The sequence below is a fragment of the Nycticebus coucang genome, chromosome 3, assembly GCF_027406575.1.
Source record: "Nycticebus coucang isolate mNycCou1 chromosome 3, mNycCou1.pri, whole genome shotgun sequence".
NCBI lineage: Eukaryota > Metazoa > Chordata > Mammalia > Primates > Lorisidae > Nycticebus > Nycticebus coucang.
The window spans coordinates 98732568-98746582 of NC_069782.1; the positions used below are offsets into that span (position 1 = coordinate 98732568).

At 43.4% G+C, this 14015-nt stretch overlaps 1 protein-coding gene across 5 annotated transcripts in view; it reads right to left on the bottom strand.

Annotated features, from left to right (window-relative positions):
- Positions 1-11383, bottom strand: part of DDX50 (DExD-box helicase 50) — a 55216-nt gene extending 43833 nt beyond the window's left edge. Inside the window, exons 1-4 of one of the 5 annotated variants that reach the window (XM_053584608.1) lie at positions 11176-11310; positions 10533-10583; positions 6041-6151; positions 5384-5680 (exon numbers count right to left, since the gene is read on the bottom strand). In XM_053584608.1, the coding sequence (XP_053440583.1) occupies positions 5384-5680; positions 6041-6064 (321 nt within the window). In that variant the 5' untranslated portion in view covers positions 6065-6151; positions 10533-10583; positions 11176-11310. Of the gene's footprint in view, positions 1-5383; positions 5681-6040; positions 6152-10532; positions 10584-11175 lie in introns of all 5 variants that reach the window. The other 4 variants (XM_053584607.1, XM_053584609.1, XM_053584606.1 and 1 more) reach the window with 4 other exon arrangements.
- Between the last annotated feature and the right edge of the window lie 2632 nt (positions 11384-14015).

Below are 14015 nucleotides of genomic sequence, written 5' to 3' on the forward strand. Positions count from 1 at the left end.
CGCCTATAGTTCCAGCTACTTGGGAGGCTGTGGCAAGAGAATCGCTTAAGCCCAAGAGTTTGAGGTTGCTGTGAGCTGTGATGCCACGCATTCTGAGGGCAACATAGTGAGACTCTGTCTCAAAAAAAAAAAAAAAAAAAAGAAAAAATTTATTTAATAATCTACTCCATACTTTATAGACAACTCTGATTAGAAATATTGGGCGGTTGGGCAGCACCTGTAACTCAGTCGGTAAGGCGCTGGCCCCATATACCGAGGGTGGCGGGTTCAAACCCGGCCCCGGCTGAACTTCAACCAAAAAATAGCTGGGCGTTGTGGCGAACGCCTGTAGTCCCAGCTACTCGGGAGGCTGAGGCAGGAGAATCGCTTAAGCCCAGGAGTTGGAGGTTGCTGTGAGCTGTGTGAGGCCACGGCACTCTACCAAGGGCCATAAAGTGAAACTCTGTCTCTACCAAAAAAAAAAAAAAAAAAAGAAATATTGGGCGGCGTCTGTGGCTCAGTCGGTAAGGCACCGGCCCCATATACCGAGGGTGGCGGGTTCAAACCCGGCCCTGGCCAAACTGCAACCAAAAAATAGCCGGGCGTTGTGGCGGGCACCTATAGTCCCAGCTACTCGGGAGGCTGAGGCAAGAGAATCGCTTAAGCCCAGGAGTTGGAGGTTGCTGTGAGCTGTGTGAGGCCACGGCACTCTACCGAGGGCCATAAAGTGAGACTCTGTCTCTACAAAAAAAAAAAAAAAAAAAAAGAAATATTGACATCAGGGTGGCGCCTGTGGCTTAGTGAGTAGGGCGCTGGCCCCATATGCCGAGGGTGGCGGGTTCGGACCCAGCCCAGGCCAAACTGCAACAAAAAAATAGCCGGGCGTTGTGGCGGGCGTCTGTAGTCCCAGCTGCTCTGGAGGCTGAGGCAAGAGAATCGCGTAAGCCCAAGAGTTAGAGGTTGCTGTGAGCCATGTGAGGCCACAGCACTCTACCAGAGGGCAGTACAGTGAGACTCTGTCTCTACAAAAAAAAAAAAGAAATATTGACATCAGCCTGAAAACTAAGCCAAAAAAATTATATTATGGCTCGGTACACGTCACTCAAGTTAGTATGGCACCAGTTGCAACCAAAAAATAGTGGAGTGTTGTAGTGGGCTCCTATAGTCTCAACTACTCAGGAGGCTGAGGCAAGAGAATCGTGTAAGCCCAAGAGTTAAAGGTTGCTGTGAGCTGTGGTGCCATAGCACTGTACTAAGGGTGACAGTAAGACTGTCTCAAAAAAAAAAAAAAAAACAAACAAAATCGGCCTGGCACCTGTAGCTCAACTGCTAGGGCGCCAGCCACATACACAGGAGCTGGCATGTTTGAACCCAGCTCCAGCCTGCCAAACAATGACAATTACAACCAAAAACAAACAAAAAAATAGCCGGCATTGTGGCAGGCACCTGTAGTCCCCGCTAGTTGGAAGGCTGAGGCAAGAGAATCTTCTTAAGCCCAAGAATTTGAGGTTGCTGTGAGATGCAACGCCACGGTACTCTACCGAGGAGCCATAGTGAGACTTTTGTCTCAAAAAATAAAAATAAAAAATAGAAATTATATTATGAGAAAAGTAAACTTTTTCCAAAACTAAAAGTTAAAAATTTATTCTATATGGTGGCGCCTGTGGCTCAACGGAGTAACATGCCGGCCCCATATGCCAGAGGTGGCAGGTTCAAACCCAGCCCTGGCCAAAAACTGAAAAAAAAAAAAATAATAATAATAATAATAATTTATTCTAAAAAGCTTTTTTTTTGGGTGGCGCCTGTGGCTCAAGGAGTAGGGCACCGGTCCCATAGGCCAGAGGTGGCGGGTTCAATCCCAGCCCCGGCCACAAAAAAAAAAAAAAAAAAGCTTTTTTTTTTAGGTTGCTAATAGAGGAGAAAGTTCCGGTAAAGATTTCTTTGACATATATACAAGCTACCATGATGTTATCATTCAACATCTACTGAAAACTTTATGTACGTGTATATAGAACAAAAGACGGTAAGTCTACCCAGTAAACTTAATTATTCATTTGTTTAAAAAAAATGTACGGGGCAGCGCCTGTGGCTCAAAGGGGTAGGGTGCTGGCCCCATATGACGGAGGTGGAGGGTTCAAACCTGGCCCCGGCCAAAAACTGCAAGAACAAAAACAAACAAAAATTATAAAAAAACAGTAACAGAACCACACACAACAGCAATTTTCAACCTGAAACAGATAAAAAATATCAAATTCAAATTGTAAGCCATTTAAACAAACTCATGCTATTATCTTTTCAAGAGTACAAGAAAAAGGGCGGCGCCTGTGGCTCAAAGGAGTAGGGCGGCGGCACCATATGCCGGAGGTGGTGGGTTCAAACCCAGCCCCGGCCAAAACCTGCAAAAAAAAAAAAAAAAGATTACAAGAAAAAAAATTAATACAAAAGTAATACATTTTCATTGTAGAAATTTTAGAAACCAATAACAGAAATAAATTTTAAAATTATCTATAACCTACTCCTCTAAAGCCACATTGGAAACATACTCCACCAGTCCTCTTCTCTCTCCACATAAAAAGTTTTTACAATAGGGCGGCGCCTTTGGCTCAGTGGGTAGGGTGCCGGCCCCATATACCGAGGGTGGCAGGTTCAAACCCAGCCCCGGCCAAACTGCAACCAAAAAATAGCCGGGCGTTGTGGCGGGTGCCTGTAGTCCCAGCTACTCGGGAGGCTGAGGCAAGAGAATCACCTTAAGCCCAGGAGTTGGAGGTTGCTGTGAGCTGTGTGAGGCCACGGCACTCTACCGAGGGCCATAAAGTGAGACTCTGTCTTTACAAAAAAAAAAAACAACATTTTTTACAATAGAATTAAGATCAGCTGGCTGGGCACCCGTTACTCAGCAGTTACAGCATCAGCGAAATACACCAGGGCTGGTGGGCTCAAACCTGGCCAGGGCTTGCTAAACAACAATGACAACAACAACAGTACAATAGATAGGCGTTGCGGCGGGTGCCTATAGTCCCAGCTACTTGGGAGGCTGAGGCAAGAGAATCGCCTAAGCCCAAGAGCTGAAGGTTGCTGTGAGCTGTGACACCACAGCACTCTACCAAGGGCAACAAAGAAAGGATCTGTCTCTTAAAAAAATAAAAATAAAAAAAAGAAAGAAGATCATACTGTTTATACTGTTTTATAAGCTGCTTTTTAAAGAAAATCACTAAATATCTTTTTTTATCCTTTTCATTTTTTTGGTTTAATGAATATCTTTCTTACATTCTTGTACATCCTTTGGGATAGCTGAATCCTATTGCTTAGATAGCATGCCTTATTTAAACTAGAATCCCTGTAAGTTGACCACTCAAGGGACTAGAACAAACTAGTCAACATATGGAGGTGGTCAACATAAGGAACTAGGCTTCTGTACTGATCCTACATGTGGTACATGTCTAGTCTATGAAAATTAGGTCAACTTGAGGTGGTTAACTACAGAGGTTCTACTGTAACTGTCTCCTATCAGACATTTAGAATGTTTAAATTTTTTGCTATGGGGCAGTGCCTGTGGTTCAAGGACTAGGGTGCTGGCCCCATACACTGTGGGTGGCGGGTTCAAGCCCAGCCCCAGCCAAAACTGCAAAAAATAAATATATAAATAACCTGAAAAAATAAATTTTTTGCTATTATCAACAATATTACTGTGATATAAGTAATTATTCACATACCTCTACATACTTATCTCCTTAGGATAAATTCCTAAAAGTAGAATTCCTGAAATCTAATACGATATAAACATAATAATAATAAACAGTTAAGCCTACTCTAATACAGAATTGTACCAGCCGAGATCCCAACAAAGCAAAGAGGCAACTTACACACTCTACTTCTGGCAATACAGATCTGTAGGGCCTTATCTAGCTCAAATAACATATGCACTATCTGACAAACAGTAAACTTACAAATAAAAAACACCATATTGCAAGGCAATGATTCAACATCTTTTCCCAAAGCTCCCTAAAGAAGCATGAATTTAAGCTCGAATATATTTAAAAGAATGAGCAATTATCAGAATAAAGACATATTGTCAAGAATTAACAATATCAAAGTTGGGGTGGTGCCTATGGCTCAGTGAGTAGGATGCTGGCCCCATATACTGAGGGTGGCAGGTTCAAACCTCGCCCCAGCCAAATTGCAACAAAAAAATAGCTGGGTATTGTGGCGGGCACCTGTAGTCCCAGCTACTCGGGAGGCTGAGGCAAGAGAATCAACCTAAGCCCAGAAGTTGGAGGTTGCTGTGAGCTGTGTGACACCACGGCACTCTACCAAAGGTGATAAAGTTTCTAAGTAATTTACTTAGAATTTCTAAATAAACTATAGGACACTTTTTAGCAAATTCTGTATAAGAAAATATCAACTGTAACAGTTATTGGCAAAAGCAGTGAGCCAGAAATGCAAATTCTATACTAAGCATGTTTACTGCACCTTCCAAAAAATTAAACCATGAAAGACAAATTTCTTTTTCCTTTTTTTTTTTAAGAGACAGAGCCTCACTTTATTGCCCTTGGTACAGTGCCATGGCCATGGCGTCACAGCTCATAGAAACCCACCAACTCCTGGTCTTAGGCGATTCTCTTGCCTCAGCCTTCCGAGTAGCTGGGACTACAGGCACCAGCCACAATGCCTAGCTAGGAAGACAAATTTCTTGAGGTCATTTTAATGTTTTATTCCTGCTTTAAAAATGCAAACAGTTTTAACACTGGGACACAGTTAAGAATGAAAGGCCATTTAAAGTTGCTATCATTACAGAAGCAGAAAAAGACAGCAAAATATGCAAAGGCAAGAGGACTTCTGTACATTCTTGCAGGAAGCAGAAGTCAATTCATGAGTACTGGCAGGAACTGAAATAACCATAAGACATGCAGGTAATGTATATTGTTTAATGTAATTAAAATAACCATAAGACATGTAAGTAATTTAATAAAACTGTTTAGAAACCCAACTGTTACAAGAAGGGTTTTAATTTGACCATACCTTCTCTCTCCTCCCAAGAAAAAGGTAATGCAATGAAAGAAACAAAGGCCAAAAGAAAAAAGGGCCAGGTTTCAGCTATACAGAGACTCTCCAGTCCAACTGAGAGTACCGGACACCAAACAAGAAATTTATTTTTATTTTATTATTTTTTAAATTTCAGATTAATATGAGGGTTCACATGATTAGGTTAAATTGTTCACATATGTAAGCTAAAGTCCGAATTGTAGTTGTTTCCTTCACCCAGGAAGTATGCCATATACCTATGCATGTGTTCCCTTTGGGTGATAACAGGAAATACTATAAAATCAATTCAAATTAGTCTACAAAATCAAATCAGCCTGTAGTTCAAGAATAATGTCACATGCAAAATAAAAAGTATCCATACCTCCTCCAGTTTACTGTCATTTGATTTATGAGTAGAACTATCTAAGGATGATACTCGTTTTGATTTTTTTTCATATTCATCAATATCTCCATTTGGTAGATCTTTTCTTCTTGACTTATGAGATTTAGAGAATTCATCTGAAAGTCTATTAAATCCTTCTTCAGTGTCTCCATTTAGCTTCTCTTTCATTTTAGCTTTTTTGGGCTTGGGAGCATCCAAGTCATTCACAACACCATTTTCTCTTGTTTCTGATTTCTCATCTGAGTCATAATGGTGCCTTGACTTCCTTCTATCACTCTGTGGACAAAGCAACAGTGAAAAGAGGCTCATGAGGTTGCTTTCTAAGACTCCTGAGACGTTAGAGCAGGACTTCCCCTCAAGTTAAGCTCATTCTACAGTTATTTTAATAATCTACCTGATGGAAATCCAGACTAGTTACTAAAAACCAAGTTCTAAGCCTCACCTGTTGCTATTTTGTTTACCCATCCCTTGCATTCTCAAGTCTCTGCTTCTAGACCCTGTCTAACGCCATCATAAGCTTTAAGGGAATGGCTCCTTCTCAGGAAATGAATTACAACCCCAGAATTATAAATTAAAAAACAAACAAAAACTTCTAACATTTCTAAGAGAAAAAATTAATATTTATTGAATACCTACCAGCATTGTGTAATGTGTTTTCATCTTATCTTGTTTAAATCTTCATAACAACCCTATAAGGGAAGTACAGGTCCATAATCCCTTATCCGAAATTCCGATATCCATAAAGCTCTGAAAACCGAAAGTGTTTTTTGTAACTTATTTGGAGGCAAAACCTTACCTGACCTGAACTCATTTGATGGCAAAATTTATTTTTTTATGCAATTCTTTAGAAATGAAATGGCAAAATTTAACTTGAATTAATGTGAGGCTATTTATAGTTTTTATTAATCACACTTAGTATGACTGTTCATATTTAAAATTAAGGTATTTGATTACAAGTTTCAGGCCCTCAACCCTGCTGGGGTGTTCCCCTCCTAAAAAATTCCCAGAATTCTGAATTCCAAAACATATCTAGTTTCAAGGATTTTGGATAAGGGATAGTGAACCTGTATTACCTTTGCCATTTTATAGATGAAGAAACTTAAGTTCTAAGGGGTTAAATAACTTGCCAAAGAGCCACACCACACAGGATGCCTGCAAGTGGAAGTGCTAGAAATCGAATTTAACACTGTCCAACTTTTGAAAGCCCATGCTCTTTTCACATCATGCTTCCTCCCTGAAAATTTTTGAAAATTCACAGATTTTAAAGAAAAATAAAACTATAAAGTTCACATAAAACTGTTATATGGGGCAGTGCCTGTGGCTTAGTGGGTAGGGTGCCAGCCCCATATACCGAGGGTGGCGGGTTCAAATCTGGCCCTAGCCAAAATGCAACAAAAACACGTATAGTCCCAGCTACTTGGGAGGCGGAAGCAGAAGAATCGCTTGAGCCCGGGAGTTGGTGGTGGTTGTGAGCTGCGATGCCACAGCACTCTACCCAGGGTGACAGCTTGAGACTCGTCTCAAAGAAAAAAAAAAGCAACAAAAAAATAGCCGGGTGTTGTGGCTGGGAAGCTGAGGCAAGAGAATCACCTAAGCCTAGGAGTGGGAGGTTGCTGTGAGCTGTGGGATGCCATGGCAGTCTACCGAGGGCGATAAAGTGAGACTCTGTCTGTACAACAACAAAAAAACAACTCTGTTATATGTACTTTTGTGGAAGGACAGTAATCGTGGAGTTCTTAAAATTTTATTTAGTTAAAAAAAAATAAGCACTGGGCAGCGCCTGTGGCTCAGTAAGTAGGCTGCCAGCCCCATATACCAGGGGAGGCGTGGCAGGTTCAAACCCGGCCCTAGCCAAGCTGCAACAAAAAATAGCTGGGCCTCGTGGCAGGCACCTATAGTCCCAGCTACTAGGGAGGCTGAGGCAAGAGAATTGCCTAAGCCCAGGAGTTGGAGGTTGCTGTGAGCTGTGATGCCACGGCACTCTACCAAGGGTGACAGAGTCAAAATAAACAAACAAATAAATAAAATAAAGCACTAGGCTTGGCACCTGTAGCTCAGTGGCTAGGGCGTCAGCCATATACAGTGGAGCTGACAGGTGTGAACCCAGCCTGGGCCTGCCAAATAATGACAACTACAACCAAAAAATAGCCAGGTGCTGTGGCGGGTGCCTATAGTCCCAGGTACTTGGGAGGCCGAGGCAAGAGAATCGCTTAAGCCCAAGAGTTTGAGGTTGCTGTGAACTGTGATGCCACAGTGCTCTACCAAGGGTGACATAGTGAGACTCTGTCTCAAAAAAATAAAAATAATGGGCGGCGCCTGTGGCTCAGTTGGTAAGGCGCCGGCCCCATATACCGAGGGTGGCGGGTTCAGACCCGGCCCCGGCCAAACTGCAACCAAAAAATAGCCGGGCGTTGTGGCGGGCGCCTGTAGTCCCAGCTACTTGGGAGGCTGAGGCAAGAGAATCGCTTAAGCCCAGGAGTTGGAGGTTGCTGTGAGCTGTGTGAGGCCACGGCACTCTACCGAGGGCCATAAAGTGAGACTCTGTCTCTACAAAAAAAAAAAAAAATAAAAATAAAGCACTATTGTGAGACTTCAGTTTTAAACTGGTAAACACTGTTTCAATACTTGCAGAACACAAAAAATGACTGGGAAATATCTTCAGAATTACTTGGTCAAAAACTACTGCCACAAAATTTTCAATATGACTTATAAAATTTTTAGTGTTCTTTCACATATAATTTTGTCATCTTTTAAGTTAAGAGTTGCTGTGAAGAGCGAATAACACAGTATGTGTGAAAATGCTTTGTAGTTACATATTACATCATTTGATCTTTGGTTAACTGCACTAGCCTGCATCTCTCAAAACCAATAGATTCTAAAGAAAAACAAGATTATTTATAGAGTCGGCCTTGGGGTTTGAATTGCTCCTGGGCCCTGCACTTCAGGGAGAAGCTGAAACAAGGCAAAGTGAGAACTCTTAGTGCAAGCCCAGCATGAATTACATTATTTCACTTCGGATACACAGTCCTTGGCACTTTCCGTTTCCTTGGTTTCTTTTACACTCTGTTGCCTTATCATCTTACCTTTATCACATTCTCTTCAACGGTTCCTCTCACTCTTCCTTCTGTGGATGCTCCTTAAATTTCTACGCACTCTTTCATACTATTTTCATAGCTTCAATAAACTTTCTTTCACAATGCTTCCCAATTCTAAGAACCTCAGCTGCCTTTCACTTCTAAGAACCTAAGGACAAGCTCCATATCTCAATGCATTCAAACCAAAGCTACCTTCATCTCACTACCAGACCACTACTCTAATGCTCTATCTCTATTAGTTGGTATTCTAATCCAGTTGTTTCCAAATCTCTAGTTATCTTTCATAGTGAAAGGGTAATCAGTATTTCTAGAAAACTGACATGAAAACTATCAACTTACAAGAACATAGTACAATGTGGCCACATGCAGGACCTCATACCTATAATCCTAGCACTCTGGAAGGCCGAGATAGGACTGCTGAGCTCAGGAGTTCGAGACCGGCCTGAGCAAGAGTGAGATCACATCTCTACTGAAAACAGAAAAAATAAGCTGGCATTGTGGTGGGTACCTGTAGTCCCAGCAGCTCCGGAAGCAGGAGTGAGACTGGAGCAGGAGTGGGAGGGCAAGAGGATCACCTGAGCCCATGAGACTGAGCTTGCTGTGTGCTAGGCTGACTTCACTCAACACCAGGGCAACAAAGTGAAACTTTGTCTCAAAAAAAAAAAAAAAAAGAAAGAAAAAGGCCAGGCGCAGTGGCTCACACCTATAATCCCCACAGGCCAAGGTGGGTAGACTGCCTGTGCTCACAGGTTCGAAACCAGCCTGAGCCAGAGAGAGACCTCATCTCTAAAAACAGCCAGGCATTGTGGCGGGCGCCTGTCATCCCAGCTACTTGGGAGGCTGAGGCAAAAGAATCACTTAAAACCCAAGAGTTTGAGGTTGCTGTGAGCTGTGACACCATGGAACTTTACCAACGGCTACAAAGAGAGACTCTGTCCCAAAAAAAAATAATAATCTTTGAGAAATATTTGGGGAAAATCAGGAAAAATGAGCTAACTTCATAAAGAAGCACATAATAAATGCCAATTTAATGATAAACATAATCAATGGAGCAAGAATTCAAAGGAGAATGAGATTACTGCACACCGGAGTGGTTAGAAAATCTAGATCTTGGGCGGCGCCTGTGGCTCAGTGAGTAGGGCGCCGGCCCCATATGCCCAGGGTGGCGGGTTCAAACCCAGCTCCGGCCAAACTGCAACAAAAAATACCCGGGCGTTGTGGCGGGCACCTGTAGTCCCAGCTGCTTGGGAGGCTGAAGCAAGAGAATCGCGTAAGCCCAAGAGTTAGAGGTTGCTGTGAGCCGTGTGATGCGACGGGACTCTACCCGAGGGCAGTATAGTGAGACTCTGTCTCTACAAAAAAAAAAAAAATAAAATCTAGACCTTGACAGATGGATAGGATTTATATGGAAAAGACGTATTTCAAGACAAGACAAAATTAAAATAACTACTTGGTGATTCCACTTAAACTCCACTCTAGGTACCTACAGTAGTCAAATTCATAGAGACAGAATGTAGACTGATGGTTGCCAAGGGTGGGAAGAGAGTGAAATGGGGAGTTAAGTGTTTAGTGGGCAGAGAGTTTCGGTTTTAGAAGATAAAGTTCTGGAGATAGATGGTGGTTACAGTTGCAGAACAATGTAAATACACTTAATGCCAAAGGACTATACACCAAAAATGGTTAATATGGAACATTTTAAGTTATGTATATTTTACAATAGAAGAAAATAGGTTGACCAGAAGGGCAAGTTAACCTTAGTAATAAGGTCAGAGGGGTAGGTTTTGCTCTCTAAGGCAATACAAAAATAAGTCTCACTCTTTGTCCAATGTCAGACTTCAAACACTGCTACCTTTGCCTCCTCAGTGCTGTATCTTTTTCTCCAGATCAAATACCAATGCATTTTTCAACACTATGTGATCCTCTAATAGTTCAGGACTTTCTTTTTCCTTTTTGTTTTGGGAAAGCAGGGGAAGAAAAGTCTCTACAGCTCCTCTACAGGAACCCCGAGTGCAGAGGCCATTTCTTATACTTACACTCCTTCGTGCTCAGCAAAAAGCATGGTATAAATTAGGTTCGATAAATACCTGCGAATTGAATGAAAATACTGACAGTAGGGCTATTAATAATACAACCCACACAATCTCCATCACTGCCAAATCCTGGCAACGCTGACTGTGACACTTTTCCTTAAGCTTCTATAGACTAGTTATAGGAGATTTGTAAACCTCAGGTCGCTTTCTCCAAGATTCTTCACAAAGGACAGGTGACAGAGAAGCGACACATATTCATGGCAATCATTTTTCTTAATCATCTTCTAAGACGCCAATGAGAGCCAAATGACAGGCCTTGCTGCTTGAAAAAGGAGAAGAGGAAAGAAAAACCAGATTTCGTGGTGAGGGGAGCTCGAGTCTGCCCATCTTTTAGGAGAGATTCAGGCGCCAAGGGGAAGGGATGAGGGGCCACGGGGGGCCGGCCCAAAGCTCAAGAATGTCCTTCTCCACGTCGGGAATGTGGAGGTGGGACTGGTCCCTGAGCGAGCCCATCAGGCCGAGGGCGGAGTGAGAGGAGGCCCTCGGATGCTCTGGCCCGGTTGTGACAGGCCAACATTAGAGACAGTTTCCCTCCCCGCCCAAGCCGGCGCAGCCCAAAAGGAGGCGCGGCCCGTCCTCAGCGCACCTTTTGCCTCTCCTTCCTCTGGCTCTCGGACTCCTCCAAGGGTGCTTCCAGCTCCATAATGTCCCCCCAGAGGAGTTTCCCAGGCATTACTGGCCGCCGCCGCCGCCTCCCTCCAGGCACAGTGGCCACAACCACCCACGGGCAGCGACGGCGTGAAAGGAAGCGGGGGCAGGGCGGCCGCCCGGCCAGGGCCGTGCGTCACTTCCGGGACACGCACCGCACGGCGGGGAAAAATAATCCCGGATATTCTCGTTCTAAACGCTTCCCTAGCGTCGCAACCTCCCAGCCAATGAGCGTGAGAAATATCGACGGGCCCACCCTTGTTCTTAAGTAATTGGCCTCTAGAGTAAAATCCTGGCCAATCTCCGTAAAGGACGTGCGCACTGATTAGTATAAATGGTTCGGTTTCTCTTCCCCTCCCCCACTCCGAACACTCCTTGCTCCGGTAGAGACGCCTTGGGGCGTTGCAGTATGGACTGTCGGGGTTGGGTAGCCTCTCAACCGGGGCGGAGAGGGGCCGGTGCGCACAGCAGGCCCGCGTCGTGGCGAGTGCGGAGCGCCACGAGCCGCCCTACCATTCGCCGCCGGAAGCTGCAGTCCTCCGTCCCACCCATTGCGGGGGAGGCGTTAACGTTCAACGGCTTCGAGCGAGGCCAAAGGCCTGGCGTTGATGGGAAAGGACTTCGTGTGGTCTGAAGCGGAGCACGATGTCAAGGCCGGGATCCGACGGATGTCGGTCCTTGAAGTCTTAGGTTTTAGTCGCGAAGTTGGCCCATGGTTCATTTTAGTCCCCCACTTAACATAAGAGGAAACTAAGTCTGATAAAGGAATTTACTTATCTGAAATCATAGATGGCACAGTCTGGACTAGCCAATCTTTATCTTCTGTATCTAACCAATGCTTTCTCTGCCTAGTCAACCTGAAAACTGAGTTTCAAAAACGTTTTTTTGGGGGGGGGGCGGCGGCGCCTGTGGCTCAGTGAGCAGGGCGCCGGCCCCATATGCCGAGGGTGGCGGGTTCAAACCCAGCCCCGGCCAAACTGCAACAAAAAAATAGCCAGGCGTTGTGGCGGGTGCCTGTAGTCCCAGCTACTTGGGAGGCTGAGACAGGAGAATCGCTCTAAGCCCAGGAGTTGGAGGTTGTTGTGAGCTGTGATGCCCTACCGAGGGCCATAAAGTGAGACTCTGTCTCTACAAAAAAAAAAAAAAAACGTTTTGGGGAAGGTGCTCCCATGAAACGAGTAGGAAAAAACCGAAGAAACGTGACAGCCTCTGCTAGAAACAAGCCTATAAATGTCTTGGACAGATTATGTATTGGCGGTGAATTAAGAAGGACTTAATTTTACTGATAGGGATTAACTGCCCCTAAATCTCAATCTTACTATACAAAACTACAACCTTTGACAGTACAAAGGGTGACTAACTCGGATTGTGTACGCCTTTTCTTACTTTATAGTGCTAGCTAGTTGGCTTTCTTTTCAGAACCATTTTTTTCCTACATGATCCTTTCCATCCAGCTACTCTGCTCTTGAGAACAAGCCAAATTGAGACATGCTTTCAGGGCTACTGTTACAAACCACTCTACAATGTCTGGCACACCAGCCTTATAACCTGAGCATCAAACTAACATCTTAGCAAAACTACAAATTGCTGTATGTCATGGAGTTTGGGAATTGGTGCTGAATAGTTAGAACCATAAATGTTAAATCTTTGATTTCTTCAGGTCTCATGCATAAGTATGATTGGCTGTATGTTTAAATGTAACCTTATGGATTCAATACTTAGGAGCACGAGAAGTGTTCAACTAATGATGAAAAAATGCACCTCTCTCTAAATTATAAGGATAGCTATCCATCTCTAGATCTGTTCTTTCCTAAATCCTTTTATCCCAATACCTCACACCCACTCCCAGTTTCTACCATAGTAAAGTCTTTATAGCCCTACAACAGGATATGATGAAAACACAGAGTAGAGGAGGCTAAGTATGCTACACTTATAATTGGGATAAAAGGAACAGATGATAGTATCTTGTGGTTGAAGGTCAAACGTGGATGAAGTAAAGCTTTAGCTCCTCAGAACTCCATTTTTAGCATTCTCTTATATGTCGGAAGTCCTAAGAGCAGGTCTGAAAAAGGAAGGGACCATGATGCCCAACCTTTTTTCTTTCCTGCTGCACACTGGAAGAATAACAGTTGTTTGGGGCCACACATTAAATACACAAATACTAAAAGCTGACTAGCAAAAGAAAAGGGCTGTATGTACTTTTGGCAATATTTGACTCCACAAATAAGCAAAACAGGCCTCAATCTGCACGTACAGCCCACAAGCTGCAGGTTGGACACCCCTGAACTAGATTGTTCCATTCTGCTAATCAAGTGACTAACGAGTACACTAGTGTTTTTCAGAATGGCCTTCTCTGGTTTGCAACACTATAAAGTCTGCTTTTCTAAGCCCTAAACTTTCTGGAAAAAATCTCTGGCTGCTGTGTCAAGTAGAAAGGGCAAGTGTAAACTGATGCAAGGAGTGGCTTAGCTGAAAAGAAAACTGGGTTCCACACTATAGTAGGTGTTCTCAATGGATATCATCTTGCCTCATTCAATTAGAAAACTTAGGAATGGGACACAGGAATAGGGAATTTTTTCTTCTTGTTCCCTCTATAAATTTCAAAAAGGGATTTGTGTCTGATGATGAGATTTGGAGGCATGGGAGAAGGCATACTGTACAAGAATAATTAAAATGCACAGTAATTCAAAATATAATCTTACTATTTTTTTTTTTTAGAGACAGAGTCTCACTTTATCACCTTCGGTAGAGTGCTGTGGTGTCACACAGCTCACAGCA